Source organism: Halichoerus grypus, chromosome 14 (assembly GCF_964656455.1).
Source record: "Halichoerus grypus chromosome 14, mHalGry1.hap1.1, whole genome shotgun sequence".
NCBI lineage: Eukaryota > Metazoa > Chordata > Mammalia > Carnivora > Phocidae > Halichoerus > Halichoerus grypus.
The window spans coordinates 82,430,593-82,448,469 of NC_135725.1; the positions used below are offsets into that span (position 1 = coordinate 82,430,593).

At 37.4% G+C, this 17,877-nt stretch overlaps 1 protein-coding gene and 1 pseudogene across 10 annotated transcripts in view; one reads left to right on the top strand and one right to left on the bottom strand.

Annotated features, from left to right (window-relative positions):
- The window catches only part of RABGAP1 (RAB GTPase activating protein 1), a 157,712-nt gene that overhangs the window by 106,737 nt on the left and 33,098 nt on the right, over positions 1-17,877 (top strand). For all 10 annotated transcript variants that reach the window (XR_013443831.1, XM_078061731.1, XM_078061732.1 and 7 more), the window contains 2 exons: positions 10,349-10,462; positions 15,619-15,693. Coding sequence is in view for 9 of the 10 variants with exons in the window: in XM_078061731.1 (XP_077917857.1) it covers positions 10,349-10,462; positions 15,619-15,693 (189 nt within the window). In the remaining variant the exon portion in view is untranslated. The remainder of the gene's footprint in view (positions 1-10,348; positions 10,463-15,618; positions 15,694-17,877) is intronic.
- On the bottom strand, positions 5,497-6,729 carry LOC118545550 (COP9 signalosome complex subunit 2 pseudogene; annotated as a pseudogene).

The window sequence follows — 17,877 nt, forward strand, 5'->3', positions numbered from 1 at the left end:
AGTTGTCTTTTTGTTGTGCATGTTTAGAGTAAGTTGTTTTCTTTATTGGATGGGAAAAAGAGAGTAAAGGAAAACTAGTAGCATTGGGCGTTGGTATAGTTATCTGATTGTCTAGAAATGGAAGAGCACTTTCCTAAATGAGACAAAAATAGAGAAACCCAAATGGGTTTTGCTTCTGAGAAATGATTTTTTTTTTTTTAAGATGATTAGCAAAGGTATTTCGTACTGAGCTCTACAGTGTTCTGGTTAGCATTATTCATAGGTAAAAAAACAAAAACACTTATTGCATCATTTATATTATGTGTCAGTTTTTCCTGCTACCTGAATTATCTTCTTTAAAATTTCATTTGGTTGAGATAAATTATGATGTTGGTAATATACAGTGGTTCTCTGAATTATGTGCTAAAATTGCAGATCCCCCACAAGGCACTAGGTACCAAACAGGAAAACCTGCCAAATACACATTTTGTCCCTTGGCCTCTCTCCCAAAGTTGGAAATATGCCAACGTCATAAATCTCAAGTCTGATGGGAAAGAACCACCACTGATGTACAAGGTCTTATGATTAAGATACATGTTAGAATCCACCTAGCAATAAGGGAAAATGCCTTTTCTTTGAATAACTTCTAGAAGGGCCACATGTTGAGGTTTTCTTCACTTGTTTTTATGTTTAAGAGCATTATATATTTCTCTGTCTACTTGTTGTTAGGGCCTTAATTACTTCTGTTTTAAACCCACTGAACAGCCTTTATCCAAGGAAGCACTTCCATATGAGTCAAAAGAAAAAGCATATTTTCCCAAAGTCTGTGTCATGTTGGTTTTAGTTATAAGAGCTAGAAGACAAAAGCTTTTTTTTCATATGTTAAGAACTAAAAATGCCACTCACTGCTGATAAGGGAGTTGCTCACTTTTACTGTATGTTTATCTGGGTTAAGAATGTGAGTTAAAAAGCCAAAACAGTTGGGTTCCAGGCCCAGCTCCTCCCCTTTCTAGCCAGATGATTTAACTTCTTCCCCCCTTTGTCAGAGGGTTAAGATAGATAGATCTGTCTATATGATCTGTCTGTATATAAGGCAGTTAAAACAATGGCAGCAGATCCGTCTTAGCTCTTGTTATTGTTGGTTAATTATTTTTAAGTCTGTAAAAGCAAATTTGTCGGTAGGAAATAAGTAGCCCTGAACCTTAAGTATCTCATATATCCCCTTGAGAATTCATTTATTCAGCAAATACTTACTGAATGTCTACCATTTGTCAGACACTCTTCTAGGAGCTGTAGATGGCATGTGAACAAAACAAATCTCTGCACTCGTGAAGCGCGTCACATTCTAGTGAGTCTTAAAATTCCTGAACATTCTTCTTAGAAAAATACACGCAAAGCATTGCACGCAGTGTCAGAGAATTTATGGTAACCTGTAAGTCTGTTTATTAAATCTTCGAACACATCTCAGAAATCTCCAAAATTTCAGAAATCTCTAAGAATATCCCGCATACCTTCTTTTTATTTCGTCAGAATTCCTGTGTGAAGCATTCCTTAAGAGGGGTACAGTATTTGATTTTTAAAGACAGAGCTGTTGTTCAAGAGACACAATAATTGTTACTGTTTTCCTTAATCACCTTTTTTGGCCCTATCAAATTAGAAATGCTTAGATTTAACATGATCAACTGAAATAAAATTTCCAGATTTTGCAGATTTTTGTAGGACCATCTTGGTCTTGTCCAAACACAGGAACATCTGTTTTCATTAGCATAAAAGTCTTTTTTATTTTTTCACTTAAGCAATTCTGCTGTTTCCAAAACATACAAAATTAAATTACAAATGGTGAGAGTTATATGTAATTAAGAGAGAATGATTATACCTCAAGGATGTGTTTAGTCCTCATTTATTCACTTATAAACATTTAGCACCCCTTCAATTTCTGTTTTCTTCTCTTGGGTTTTTATCCTAGGGGATTTAAAAAATTAAGTCTTTAAAATCATTTCTTACAAGCTATAGCTGACTTTTTAAGAGCAAAATATAACCCTTTTTTATTTCTGTGAAGCATTGGAAAGATAGAATATGGTGTAATAGATTTGAGTGGGGTTTTGGTGGTTTCTGTTTTATTCTGTTTTCTTAAGTGTTACATGATGGCTTTTAACAAATCATTTACTTTTTTTTTTAAGATTTTATTTATTTATTTGACAGAAAGAGACACAGCGAGAGAGGGAACACAAGCAGGGAGAGTGGGAGAGGGAGAAGCAGGCTTCCCACTGAGCAGGGAGCCCGATGCGGGGCTCGATCCCAGGACCCTGGGATCATGACCCAAGCCGAAGGCAGACGCTTAACGACTGAGCCACCCGCGCACCCCTAACAATTCATTTATTAACATTACAGACTAGTCCCAAGATCTGTCTTTTTCTTTAGGCAACAAGCTACTTTGGAAATAATAATCTTCCCTGTGTTGGTTATTTCTCATGGCAGCCTTCCACTGCATTTTCTTTGGGTACTTTCTTTTTCTTCCTGCCATTCTTAGCTTTCTATTTTTCAACTTGAGTTTACAAAGGGTGTGTATTCAAAGGGTTTCCGCCAGTTCCCAGTACCTTGTTAATCCTGAGAAGTTACCCAGTGGGCCAATTCTCACAGTAAGGTATAAAAATAGTCATCCAGAAAAATTACAGAATGTGGTACCACTGTGATTTGAACTAATGGATGACTTTCAAAACTTAGATGGAGAGAAGAAAAAAGCATATAAGTATTATCATTTCCATAGATTTTTCGCTGCAGACATTTTTTTTAGAAGAACCTTAAAAATTAAGTAACAAAGCCTCACCATTGCTTTATATCATATACACTGAAAGGGCGTAAGAGTTGGGGCCAAGAGAGGAATCATCTATAAATCTGTCACATGAACAGAGCCTACTTTTGATTACTATTGAGCTTATACCCACAGCATTCATTTCACCAGTTTTATTCCACATAGTCTGTTCAGCATTTTATTGAGTGCCTAGTAAGTGCAGATCATTACTGGTATGTGAAGTTGGGTGGCTTAACCTTGCTAAGCCCAAACTTCCATTTTGTATAAGGAGATAATGCAATTTTTTTCTTTTAATAAGCTATATTCAAGAGTGGTTTTAGATTTACAGAAATTGTGAAAATAGTATAGGGTGTTCCCATATACCCTGCATTCTTTCCCCTATTATTAACATCTTACATTAGTAACCAATATTGATGTATTAATATTAACCAAAATCTATACTTTAGTTTTTTTTAAAGATTTTATTTATTTATTTAAGAGAAAGAGCACAAGCAGGGGGAGTGGTAGAGGGAGAGGGAGAGCAGGCTTCCCGCTAAGCAGGGAACCTGACATGGGGCTCCATCCCAGGACCCCGGGATCATGACCTGAGCCAAAGGCAGACACTTAACCGACTGAGCCACCCAGGTGCCCCTATACTTTATTTAGTTTTGCTTAATTTTTACCTAATGTCCTTTCTCTGTAGTGGATCCCATCCAGGATACTATATTACATTTTGGCCTCATGTCTCCTTAGGCTCCTCTTGACTGTAACAATGCTTTATACTTTAACTTGTTTTTGATGACTTTGATGATATTTGGGAATATTGGTCAGGTATTTTATAGAATGCCCCTCAGCTGAAATTTATGTTTTTCTCATGAGATTATGAGTTTTGGGGATGAACACATAAGTAAAGCACTATTTTCATCATCTCTTATCAAGGGTAGGGACTATCAGTGTGACTCACCACTGTTGATTTTGACCTTGATCATCTGGCTGAGGGCATATTTGTCATATTTCTTCACTGTTAAGTCACTGTTTTTTCCCCTTTCCATACTTTGTTCTTCCAAAGGAAGTCACTCTGTGCTGCCCATACCAGGAATGGGCTTCCTCCAAGAGGGCAGCATGAAAGTTACTGGGAATTCTTCTGCATAGGGTATTTGTCTCATTTCCCCCCCCCCATTTATTTATTTATTTTTTACAAAAAGCTAGATTTTTTTCTTTTAAAATGCAGTAAGGTGGGTCACCTCAATGGCTCAGTTGGTTGAGCATCCAACTCTTAATTTCAGCTCAGGTCGTGATCTGAGGGTCATGAGATGAAGCCCCACATTGGGCTCTGTGCTGGGTGTGGAGCCTGTTTAAGATTCTCTCTTTCCCTTTGCCCCTCCTTATCTTTTTCCCACCCACCACCACCACCCTCCCCCCACCCCATTCACACTCGCGTGATAAATAATAAAAAGCAGTAAAGTGTATCGTTAATTTTGGGTTATGTTTGGACAACAGTGAGTAGTCCCATTTGGCAGGAGTATGGAAGGGGCAATAAAAGAGATTTAGGTGTTAGTGTGAGGTGTTAATTCTCAGTATTTGTTTAGTGAATAAATTTTAAAAATGCTGAGATTTTAGAGTACAATTTTTAATGAAGTTATTTCCAACAATGTACATGTGTATTCCATTATATGATTATACCATAATTTATCTCTTTTTCTGTTGATGGACATTTGGGGTTTTTACAAATAAGGTTATTATGAACATTCTTAATTTTTTCCCCCTCTTGATTGTATGTTTTTGGTTCTCCTGTGTAATATTAAGGAGGAGAATTTCTGGGTCTGGGTATATATGTTTTTACCTTTACAAGAAACTGCTGTGTAATTCACCAAAGTATCATTTTACACCTCCATTAACAACAATTGAGAGTTCCAGTTGTTTCATGTCCTTACCAACTTTTGGTATTGTCTTTTTATTTTAGACAGTGTAGTATGTTTCAGTGCATATATTTATGATTTCTGAACTGTACATACAGTACATATGATTTCTGAGCATTGCTAATTGAAATGTAAGGAACAGTATATACTTATAGGATTTAATTTAAACTTCTGCTACATTGGGGATACAGAAATTTACAGACTTTTGGGGAACTGACTTCTGTAAAATGTAGCAAACATTTTTAACATTTTTTTTTGTAGCTTGACATTTATTCTTTCTTTTAATTTTATTTTATTATGTTAATCACCATACATTACATCATTAGTTTTTGATGTAGTGTTCCATGATTCATTGTTTGCATATTATAACACCCAGTGCTCCATTCAGTACGTGCCCTCTTTTAATACCCATCACCAAGCTAACCCGTCCTCCCACCCCCCTCCCCTCTAGAACCCTCAGTTTGTTTCTCAGAGTCCATAGTCTCTCATGGTTCATCTCCCCCTCCGATTTTGCCCCCTCATTAACATTCATTATTACATGAAAAAGTGCATATGTTCAAAGGGATATACATTTCAAGTTATTGCAGCTTATTTGTGACAGAATTTATGCTTGTAAAACATATATGAAATTAATCAACAGTAGCATGTCAGTATTTAAAATCATTACAAATCTCTGTTCATATTGCCCATGAAAAATTACTGTGGTATATATTTAGAGCAGGACTTGGCAAACTGTGGCCTAAGGGCCAAATCCAGCATGCTTCTTGTTTTTGTAAATAAAGTTTTATTAGAATACAGAAATGCTTGTTTATTTATATATTGTCTATGGCTACTTTTACTCTGCAAAGGGAGAATTGAGTAATTTTAATGCTAAATGACCCGCAAAGCCTAAACTATTTGCTGTCTGCCTCTTAACAGAAAAAGTTTGCAAGATGTTAATACTGCATAATCATATGGCATTTTAGTTTCTTCTGGAGATTAAAGCTCTTTTTCATGGGATGAAGTGGCAGAAACATAAAACCAGTTGATGAAAATAAAAAAACCCACTTTTGCCATACCTTTGATAATTTTCAGGACACTTATCAACTGACAGTTTTGTCATTCCCTGTTCTTTTAAGGTTTACATCTCTGCACGATTGTCTTAAGTACCTTTGTAACAGCTTATTCTCTGTGAAATCATTTTACTGACTATAGTCTGGTTGAGAGGATGTATTTGGTTGACTTCATCAGTTTGGCCATGTATAGTGTTCTGCAAAATGCATTGCACCAGCAAGTTTCTTGTACCAGCTACACCTATGCTTAACTCCTTGGAAATAAAAGCACTGTGTATTATATAAACCTTAATGTTCATAAGCACTTGGGTTTGGATATTTTACAGCTCTTTGCTGTGTTCTCTTAGGAAGAAATTTTCCATAATGTTGCTGTGATTTGTTTTCAGAATCTTTTCAAAGTTAGTGATGTCACTATTCTGATACAAACTTACTAAATTCATTGTTGTTAGAATTCCTTGATCATTTTTGTACAGCTTAACTTCTGGCAAGTCAAGTGGATTTAATTCCAAGTTTTTCAGCATATTTCCTAAGACTAGATATTTTAAGTGAGTGGTTGACATAGAACTCCCCAATATATTATCATTGTTGAGGCTTTGAATTTCAGCATGTGAATTTTCAAATTCACCTTTTCTCAAGGGCATTTTACCCCTTAATTCTGTGATGACTCCCATGATCAATGGATGAGGGTTGGCAGAGTGATGAGGACTGACCAGTTATAGAATATTTTTAGTTGTGTTATTTTCCTACCCTACGTGCATTTGAATTTCCAAACCATATATCTCTAATAACTGTGTCTTCAAGTTATCTTCATCACCAATCTGATATGACTGATGTAACTGGCATAGTATATTTTGAAGTTTTCCATATCCCTCTCAATTCTTAATATAATTTATGTAACCTTCACACTTGTATTAAGCCACAATCTGTCACTCTTAGAATGTTTCAGAATTTCCATTGCTGCTTCATAGAATTTCTGGAGTAAATTCATCTGGCATTTTCTTAAAAAGAACTCTCTTTAGAGGTGGAGATACAATTCAATAATAGAACTAACAATTTTTTCAGAATAATTTTTTGTAGCTGTTCCAAATGTAGGTCAATGACATGTCTGTTCATCATTTCAGGAAAGCTTTGTCAATGTGAAATTCATCTTAGTCGTTGTTTTAATGTTTTCAGTCTCCCTTCTCTTTTTCTTTGAAGCTCCAAAATCTTTCAGAAACTGCATTAATGCTGCTTTGAAATTATAATTCTGATTTACCAAATCGTCATTTGATTAAATAACTCCCTTCAGAGTATTCCAGGTAATAGCCCTTCTTACCAGTGCACAAGAGATCATCCTCTTTTGGCAGACATTTTGGCTGGCTATTTCATTGTGGTTTTAATTAACCTTTTCATTTGCTTATTTGCCATTTACGTATTTTCTTTTATGAAGTGCCTGCTCAAATTTTTATCCATTTTATTAGATTGTCTTTTTCTTTAAGTTCTAGATATATTCTAGATACAGTTTTTTTCACATGTCTGTACTACTTGCCTATTTCTTTTTTAAATGTCATGTTGTGTTTTATTTTTTTAATTAAGTTTATTTTAATTTCACTATTAACATACAGTGTTATATTAGTTTCAAGTGTACTATATAGTGATTCTGTACATTGCGCAGTGCTCATCGTGGTAAGTGTATTCTTTAATACCCATCACCTGTCTCACCCATCCCCTCTCCCACCACCCCTCTGGTAACCATCAGTTTGTTCTCTGTAGTTAAGAGTCTGTGTCTTGGTTTGTCTCTCTTTGTGTTTTTCCTTTGCTTGTTTGTTTTGTTTCTTAAATTCCACACATGGGTGAAATCATATTTGTCTTTCTCTGACTTACTTCACTTAGCATTTTACTCTAGCTCCATCTATGTTGTTGCAAATGGCAAGGTTTTGTTCTTTATTATGGCTGAGTAATATTCCATTTGTGTGTGTATACCATATATATATTATACACATACATACATACATACATATATATGGATATATATATGGCATATCTTCTTGATCCATTCATCTATCAGTAGACACTTAGGCTGCTTCCATAATTTGACTATTGTAAATAATGCTACAATAGACATAGAGGTGCATGTATCCCTTTGAATTAATGCTTTTGTATTTGAGGGGTAGATACCCAATAGTTTGATTCCTGGATGGTAGGGCAGTTCCATTTTTAACTTTCTAAGGCAACTCCACACTGTTTTCCACAGTGGCTGCACCAATTTGCATTCCCACCAACAGTGCACAAGGGTTTTCCTTTTTCTCCACATTCTCACCAACACTTGTTTTTTGTGTTTTTGATTTTAGCCATTCTGACAGGTGTGAGGTGATAGCTCATTGTAGTTTTGTTTGGGCCTTTTTTTTTTTTTTAAGTTTATTTATTTAAGTAATCTTTACATTCAACATGGAGCTTGAACTCACAACACCAAGATCAAGAGGTGCACACTCCTCCGACTGAGCCAGCCAGGTGCCACTCTCATTGTAGTTTTGATTTGCATTTCCCTGGTAATGAATGATGTTGAGCATCTTTTCATGTGTCTGTTGGCCATCTGTCTGTCATCTTTGGAAAAATGTCTGTTCATTTTTCCAATTAATAAGGTTCTTTCCTGATTTAATTTGGTGCCTCATTCACATGGATCTTGAATTAAACATTAACATTAGAATGATTCTGGTTTGGGTAGGGCTGTTGACCACATAGTGTTGCCATTGCTTAGTCCTGAAGAAACGTTTGGACCTTATTAGGTATATTTATCAAGCATTGACTGATTTTATGCCCTACATTATGCTAGGCTCTGTGGAAATTACAAAAGTGAATCACAATTTCTACCCCTACGTGAATAGTTTTATAGGAAAGTTAAAATAAACAAAAATTAAAAATAGATATTCTAGGAACCTGATGTGTATATTCTGCATATCACTAGCGAGTGTGTACATATGTGTGTTCAGAGGAGATTGCTTCCTTTCTCTTTTATCGAGTCTTTTCTATATACATGTCAGACATGGTAGAAGCTCCTTATAGATTTATATTTTATATATACATTTAATGTAACTTTTACTACAACTTTATAAGGTAGGTGATATTAGTCACAGAAGGTATGAAACTTACCTAAAGTTGTTCAGCTTAAGAGACTGAGACAACTTTCAGACCCACATATGTGTGCCTCTAAGCTGTGCCCCAGGTTTTAAGACCTTGAGATAAATATGGATACCTCATTTTCATCACTTAGCTGTATATACCTAAAGTAGGACTGGGAACTCTTATTACTTTAAAGGGCTGGAATCATCTTGGGTCTCTCTTTCATTTGTATGAGCATCCTCTTATTTTTCCATTTTAAAATCATCTTTATTCAGTTGTAATTTATATACAGTAAAATACACGAATTTTAAGTGAATGATTCAGTACATTTTAACTACCACCATAGTTGTGTTGGATAATGTTTCCATATTCAAACGTCAAAAAGTTCTCTTCATGTCTCTTAAGAATCAGTTTTCTCCTTTTAACTCCAGCCTCTTCCAAACACTGATTTACTTTCTATAACTTAAAATTTTGTCTTTATAAGAATTTCATACACATGATATTAATGGAAAATAATCTTTTGTGTCTGGCTTCTCCAGTCACTTAGAAAATGCTTTTTGAGGGGCTCCTGGATGGCTCAGCCATTAAGCATCTGCCTTTGACTCAGGTCATAATCCCAGTGTCCTGGGATCGAGCCCTGCGTCGGGCTCCCTGCTTGGTGGGGAGTCTGCTTCTCCCTCTCACACTCCCCGTGCTCGTGTTCCTGCTCTCTCTGTGTCTCTCTCTGTCAAATAAATAAATAAAATCTTAAAAAAACAAACAAACAATGCGCTGTTAAAAGAGAAGGTCATGTTTCTGTGCTCCAGTTCTTTAGCATGTGAGCAAATGAAATTTAACAAGGAATTTATTAGAAATACCTGGATGCTTGCTTTGTTGTATAAAGGATTGCTGTGATATTATTGACGTTTGTTTAGTTTTCTCCATTGGCAAAAGGAAGGGATATTTTTCCCATAGCCTATTTGAGTCCCTTGACATTTGGTGGTCTAGTTTCATATTGAGTAGAATGCTGTGTACATTTTTATGCCATTTGCCCTTAGGATAAACCCCAATTAAGAGACTTCTCTTTTCCTTTTGAGAACCTGGCATATGGGCGTCATGCCAAAGGATCATTTAAAGCAGCGATTTTTATACCCAGTTTTTCTAATGGGAGCATTTTACCTCCTTTTGAGATTAATTTGAATATTTTCCTGTGGGAAATCCATTTTGATTACCACATTTTCCCTCTTGCAATAGAAAGGTCACCAGCTGCACTTCTTGCAACAGAGATGAATACACATGAGGTATATACAGGAAGCAGGTTCCTTTTCTTCCATATTTTTTTCCTTAATATTTGATTTTGCTTTTGCTTGAACAGTTGGTCCCTGAAGATGCAGTAACTCTGGGCATGCACATGTATATGTATGTCCCTGCAGCATTTTAAAGCACGTAAATGAGAAGACCTTGTTGTATAAACTTATACAAATACGTACGTGATTAACTACTAAACCTCTTTCCTAATGTTTCCACAGGAGTCTCCCCAGGACAGTGCTATCACTCGGGATATTAACCGGACATTCCCAGCTCATGACTATTTTAAGGACACAGGAGGAGATGGACAAGATTCCTTATATAAAATATGCAAGGTATTTCACATCACAAAAAAAAAATCTTAGTTTTGAAAGGTGATTTTGGTTCTTTGAAATTACACGAAAGGTAACTACAAAGTGTAATTTGTATTTGATGTATAAGAAGGCAAAAAAAGGGGGCACCTGGGTGGCTCAGTCGGTTGAACGTCTGCCTTCGACTCAGGTCATGATCCCAGGATCCTGGGATCGAGCCCCCGAGTCAGGATCCCTGCTCAGCTCAGAGTCTGCTTCTCCCTTTCCGTCTGACCCTCCCCCCGTGTTCATGCTCTCTCTCGCTCGCTCTCTCAAACGAAGAAATAAAAAATCTTTGAAAAAAAAAAGACAAAAAAGGAGAGCGCAGACTTTCTGAAATTCTGATGTTACCTTTAATTTTATGCTGATAACAGGAAATCAATGAGACATAAAATGGTAAGGTTTCTTTTACCCTTTTAATCAGGACTTGTAGATGATAGTCCCTTGGCTCCACATTTATTATTTTTTTATGGGGGAGGGGCAGAGGTAGAGAAAGAATCTTCAGCAGTCTCCACACCCAGCACAGAGCCCGACACAGGGTTCAGAGTTCAGTCTCACAACCCTGAGATCATGACCTGAGCTGAAGTCAAGAGTCAGATGTTTAATCGACTGAGCCACCCGGGTAACCCCTCCCCACCCAGCTCTACATTTAAACTTTCAGAAATTGGTTTTACGTTAAGAGCCTCTGAGTCCTATAACACTGCAAACTCCCTTTTGGTATTCCCATTATAAGTTATGAATTTGGCAGCTAGGACACGTCCAACAGTGGGAAGTGCTGATGCCTATCTAGGTGGACTTTTTAGCACTGCAGCATAATAAATGGTGGGGCATACTGATGTCTGTCAAAAGATCTGTACCTGAAACCTGTAAAGGAAACGTTCAATTTCAGCAATCCATTTTCCAGTAGATTTTGGTACTTCAGAGCTGTAAGGCTAAAATAGGACTTGGGACCAGAGTTCTCCAACTTCATCTGTCCTCAGAACTAGTCTTTAGTCTTTTCCCCCCAAAATTAATCAAGTACCTATGTAGCATCTACTATCTAGGAAGTACAGACTAGGCATGAGACATGCCCTTAAGAAACTTACATATTATTGATTGAAAAGGTAGAATTAACAAGTTTTAGGGCAGGCTAATAATAAAGGACAGGTTCTCCAGGGATAAACTAGATGCTTCAACTATAAGGGCAGTTAGATTGAGAAAAATGTTTCTTTAATTTCCACAAAGTTGTCATTTCTGTTGTGATCCTCTTCTCTGATCATCCTTTTTTAGGCCCTTCTCAGTTGTGCTTTCCACTTAAGCAGCCATCCAGCTATGCCTCACTGCAAAATTTCCCATAAAGAAACCCTGTGCTCACTGCCTCTGAGCCCTTACTCCTGATCCCACTGCACTCTAGTGTCTGTCTCACAATGGTCTTCCTTGCAGCGCTCTCTGCTCTTGACCTCTTGACCTCTCTCACCCTCCCGGTTTTGCTCTCACCTTCTCTCTCAGCATTGCTGACTCCCTCTTTGTCTCTCTCTCTACCTGCTCCTAAAACCGAGGCATTCCCCTGGGTGCTCAGTCAGTAGTTCCTTTTGCTCTATACTATCTCCCTGGTGACTCCTTCCACCCCCACAGCTTCAGCTACAACCTCTGCACAGATGTTCCCAAATCTCTGTTTAGCTCAAGGCCTAAATTTCTAGCTGTCAGTTGGTCTTCATGTAGAAGTCTGTTAAGTACATCAAACAAAAAAGTCTAAAGATAGAGTTCATTTAAAAACATGTTTTATTAGAATTTTCAAAGATAACAAAAGTTTAATAGAATAATGAATTCATATATATCCCCCACCAGATTTAATATTTATGAACATATTGCCACAGTTGCTTTCTATATTCCTTTTAAAAATTTTCCTGAAGTGGGGCACCTGGTGGCTCAGTCGGTTAAGTGTCTTAACTTTTGGTTTTGGCTCAGGTCATGATCTCATGGGTCATGAGATCCAGACCCGTGGCGGGCTCCACATTCAGCAGGGAGTCTGCTTGAAGATTCTCTCTCTCTGCCCCTCCGCCACACACATTCCCAGGCTCACTCGCTTGTTCTCTCTCAAAAAAAAAAAAGCACTTAAAAGCAAATCTCAGATATCATGAATCTAAATTCTTCACTATACATCTCTAAAAAATTAGATCATTATTCATCTGTAGTATCCATCATTATCCATCAGTGCCATCCAGTAAACTCCATATTCAGATTTCCCTATATGTCTTTATACATTTGGTTAGAATTAGGATCCAGCAGTATCCATAATATGTTTAGTTGTTATGGCTCTTTTAATTAGAAACAGTCTTCCTTTTTCCCTCCATGCCATTGTCTTGCTGAAGATACAGTCATTTCTCTTTTAGTTTTCAGTTCCTTCCTTTAGCCACATTGAGTTTGATAGGATTGATGTCTCTTACAGCCATACTTCCCTTTCTGATCACTGCCTGCTACAGGCCTCTATCATATGTGCTAGCACTTTTACAAAAGCTGCCTTGAATTAGTCTCCCTCCCTTTGGGTTCTAGCCTATTTATTATTTTCTCCATGATGACCCCAGAATTGGATCTTTTGCAGGGCCTCCACAAAAGCCTTTGGTGCTTCCTCATAACCCACAGAGTGAAATCAAAATTTCTTAGTTCATTTCCTGGTCCCAGATTCCTTAGCCTTAGCATTAGCATTAAAGGCATTTTGCAGTGTATCCTGGTTTAATTCCTAAATATTTTATGCTTCAACTACATTGAACTTCTCACTGTACTCTGGTTGATTTACACATCAGACTTCCCAACTAAACTGTGAAGTTCTCAAGGGCAGAAATCACTTCTGTGTGTTAGTATCTGTACCACTCGGCACAGTGCTTGGCCTATGGTTGGTGCTCATTAAATGTTAATGAATTAATGAAATGCCTTTTATTCCCTATATTTCATTACAGCTCCCATGAATTTTATATCCTAAACATGTCTCAGATGTGACATGTACTTTCACATCTGTATGTATTCCTTCAGACTTTTCCATGAGCCTGAAAAATAAGCTCCCCTCAATTTTCTTCCTATAGAAATTCAATACATTTCATTGTGGTACATAATTAAGTCCTGTGCTGAGCAATTTACGAGAGAGCTGAGAATAATACATCAAGTCTGTCATATAAATACTGTGATTATTTGCATCTTACAGATAAGAAATATAAGTAATGGGCCTAAGATCCAGACAGAGACATTAGCAGTTGTGGGATTTCAGTCCAGCTCTGACTAACTCTGAAGCCTCTGTTCTTTCTTGACCAATCAACTATTAATTGATAACTTCACAGACATTGTCAAACTGCTTTCCACAGAGCTCTACTGGCATATATTACTGCTGTTTTTAACACAGTTTTTTTTTTAAGATTTTATTTATTTGAGAGGGAGAGAGAGCACAAGCAGGGGGAGCATCAGAGGGAGAGGGAGAAGCAGGCTCCCCGCTGAGCAGGGAGCCCATGTGGGGCTCGATCCCAGACCCTGGGATCATGACCTGAGCCGAAGGCAGACGCTTAAACTGACTGAGCCACCCAGGCACCCCTGTTCATAACACAGTCTTAAGAAAATTATTAACACTTCTTAGTGTTTACTAATTTGACAGGTGCAAAGTGATGCCTTATTGTATTGTATAAACAGATTGTTTCAAAAGCCCTCTGCATATCTTGTCTTTGGAAAAGTGTATGTGTTTTCTTTGTGTAGCCCTCTCATTAGATAAGCTTCGATGAAATGGGGGATTTAATGAGATTATGTTAAATTCTACCCTCATTTATGAAAGCATGATTATTTTATATATATATGTGTGTGTGTATATATATATTAAAAGCTGTAGTGTTTCACCAAATGCTAATGATTAAATCCATGTGTATGTTAACTTAATTGTCATCTAAAAAGCATTGGCATCATATTTTGCTAAATGATCTTTATTCTGAACGTACTCATTCTAAATTGCTTTCTTGGGATGCAGAGGAAGCATGGCACAAAAAGTAAGTGGAGAATAAAGGGAATTTCATCAGAAATAAACTTGTTAAACAGGGAATAACATCTTGAATCTGTAGGAATTTCCCTTTCCACCACAGCTTACATGAGAACTGGAAATACTAATCATAAAAACAAGACTCTGGAAAACAACTAAAGAACCAAAAAGAGTAAACCACAAGGAATGTTAGATGTCAGTATTCTGTTAAAGATAATGTTCAGAAGAGATGGGCAATAATCATCTGCTGCCAAGAAAAATACAAAATAAGAATTCCAAAGGAACCCACAAATGGTTTCAGAGTAATCCCTCTTATCAGAAAAGTTATTACTGGCATTGTGGAAAAAATTGTATTTTGGTGTCTTTGCCAAAAGATTTTTTCCCAGAAAGAAAAATGAATAACGTTAACAGTGTTTAGTGAGAGCCTGCTGTGTGACTGGCTAGGTTGCAGGTGTGAGTTGCTGGCTAGGTTGGATAGGGCATCACCCCAGCCCCTAAGAAGATCACAGTCCAGTAGAGAAGATGGACATTTAAAATGCAGTGTGGTGAGTGCTGTAATAACTATACTTGTGTAGCAAGTACCGTCAGAGTACAGAGAAGAGAGGGAACCCTGGGGTAATGGAGTGTTTGGAACCTGAAGGAAGAGCACATTTTTCAGACAGAAGAGGGGAAAGCAAGGGCCAAGACAGAGTCATGGCAACCTTTTTTTTAGTGCTGAAGTGGTTTTTGCTTAACTTCTTCTACTCCTGGGAAGTGGTGTGGCGACAGTTGTGTTTATTGTAGAGAAAAAATTGAAGAGGGGCGCCTGGGTGGCTCAGTCAGTTAAGCATCTGCCTTCAGCTCAGGTCATGATCCCAGGGTCCTGGGATGGAGCCCCGCATCAGGCTTCCTGCTTAGTGGGGAGTCTGCTTTTCCCTCTCCCTCCCCTACTCGTGCTCGCTCTCTCTCTCTCTCAAATTAAAAAAAAAATCTTTTTTAAAAATTAAAAAAAAAATCAGAGAGAAATATTTGCATCATTCACTGATCATCAAAATGCCATAGTGGAGTGTGGGTGTCTTCCAGGTTCCTGTGTTCAAGGTCCTATAGGCAAGTATGGCCCATGAGTGACTATATTTATTTATTTATACCTCCTGTGTTTTTCTTTTTCCAGGCATATTCTGTGTATGATGAAGAGATTGGCTATTGCCAGGGCCAGTCATTTCTCGCTGCTGTTCTGCTTCTCCATGTGAGTATTAGGTCATCTGTTTTGACTTACACATGACCTGCCTCAGCTTATACTACTAGCCTTAGACTTGAGCATGGTTTTATATGGCCTTTGGCCAGACTCTAGTGCATGAGTTTTACTCCTATAGCTGGAAACCTTTTCCTTAATTTAACATCCTCATGGAAGAGAAACACGGTAAGAATAAATGACAGTGTTGAGTACTAGTACAAGAGTGGAGTTCATTTTGATTGCTAGAATGATTGTCTTGGCTGATTGAACCCTTAGGGACATTTTATATTCTATAAAGTAGCCACTGTCATTAGTATTTGTTTGGGGATCTGTGTATTAGTGGTGGGAAGGAAGCAGAGAAGCTGGCTTTCTTTTAGTGCCATTTTATTCATTTATTTATTCAGCAAAGACCTTTACCCTCTGACAGTAATTACTGGTATTCTTTCAAATCCACAGCAGAACTGAAAAATCATTAAGGTGGAATACCCATAAACTCTTCTTCTATTTTACCAATTAATATTTTGCCACACTTTCTCTGTCTGTCTGCTTCTCTCTTTTCCTCTTTTTTTACACAAATATTATTTTTTACTAAAAAACATTTTTTGAAATTATTTTTGGAAAATCAGTAGCAAACATCAGGGTACTTCACTCCTATATACTTGAGCATGTATCTCCTAAGGACATAACCATAATACTGTGGTCACAGCCAAGAAATTCCACACTGATTCAGTAATGTCTTACACAGAGTCCGCATTTGATTTTCCCCAATTGTTTATGCAGTAAAGTCCTTTATAGCTTTTTTTTCCCCCTAACCAAGATCAGTGAAGATTCAAGCAGTGCATTTAGTGTCATTTTTCTTTACTTGTTTAATCTAAACTACCCCCCTCCCCTGCTTTCTTGTGCTTTATGCCATTGACAGTCTTGGAAAATTCAAGCAAATTGTCTTGTAAAATATTCCACATTCTTGATTTGTCTTTACCATTTCCTCATGATTAAAATTAAAATGCTGGGTGAAAACACCACACAGGTGATGTTAGAGAGTTTGTGGACACCTCCATCTTTAGCACAGTAGATGCTAGAGATGAGGAATGAATAAAGTAGACAGGGTCCCAATCTTTGTGGATACAGAGCTAGTGAAGCTGACTAGCTATAATCAGAAAGTCACAGAAGTATGTCTTTATTACCTCAATGGCGACATGAAGGTATAGTAAAAAGTTTGATGCAAGATTATAACAAAGGAGCCTTATTTATATCACAGGCTTCTCTTGGGAGGTAAACTTTAAGGTGAATGCTGAAAAATAAGAAGAGGTATCCATTTTCTTTTGTACTTATCTGTATCATTTAACTTTTTTAAGCTAACATTATTATGAAAATAAGAAAACCATTTTAAAAGAAAAAGTGGAGAGTAGAGCACTCCCACCAAAGAGAATAGTACAACCTATAGAAGCACTGAAATGGGGAAGACTTGGCCTATGAAAGGAACTGGAAGCTGGGTAATGTGACTGGAGCATTACCTGTGATGGGGGATGGGGAGGGAGCTGGAGAGGCCAGCTCAAGGAGTTTGGATTTTGTTTCCCTAAACAAGGGGAAGCTTTTGAAGAGTTTTAAGCCGTTTTGTATAGCTTGTAATACAAGTAAAACCAAAACCACTTTGTATCTTCTTTCTGTGAGAACCTAGCTTATTGATATTAGTAACCATGTAAAAATATGATAAAGCTATGACATTAATAAAAGGGTCAAGTTTTTTCCCCAGCTTTATTGAGATATAATTGACAAATAAAAATGTGTGTGTGTGTGTGTGTGTGTGTGGTGTATAATTTGATGAGTTGATAGGCTATACATTGCGAAATGATCCACAGTCAAGCTAATTAACATCCATCAAAGGGTCAAGTTTTAAAATTTTGTTGTTTTAGTAAGACTTTATATCTCAGAGTCTCTCAGGCTTGTGTGGTTTGTCTTTGTTCTCAACTTCAGTCCAAGAACATTTGTCCCCATTTAAGTATCACAACCCCTTTAAAATGGGTATCCTGGGATGCCTGGGTGGCTCAGTCAGTTAAGCGGTTGCCTTCAGCTCAGGTCATGATCCCAGGGTCCTGGGATCGAATCCCACATCTGGCTCCCTGCTTGGCAGGAGCCTGCTTCTCCTTCTGCCCCTGCCTGCTGGTCCCCCTGCTTGTGCTCTCTCTCGCGCGCTGT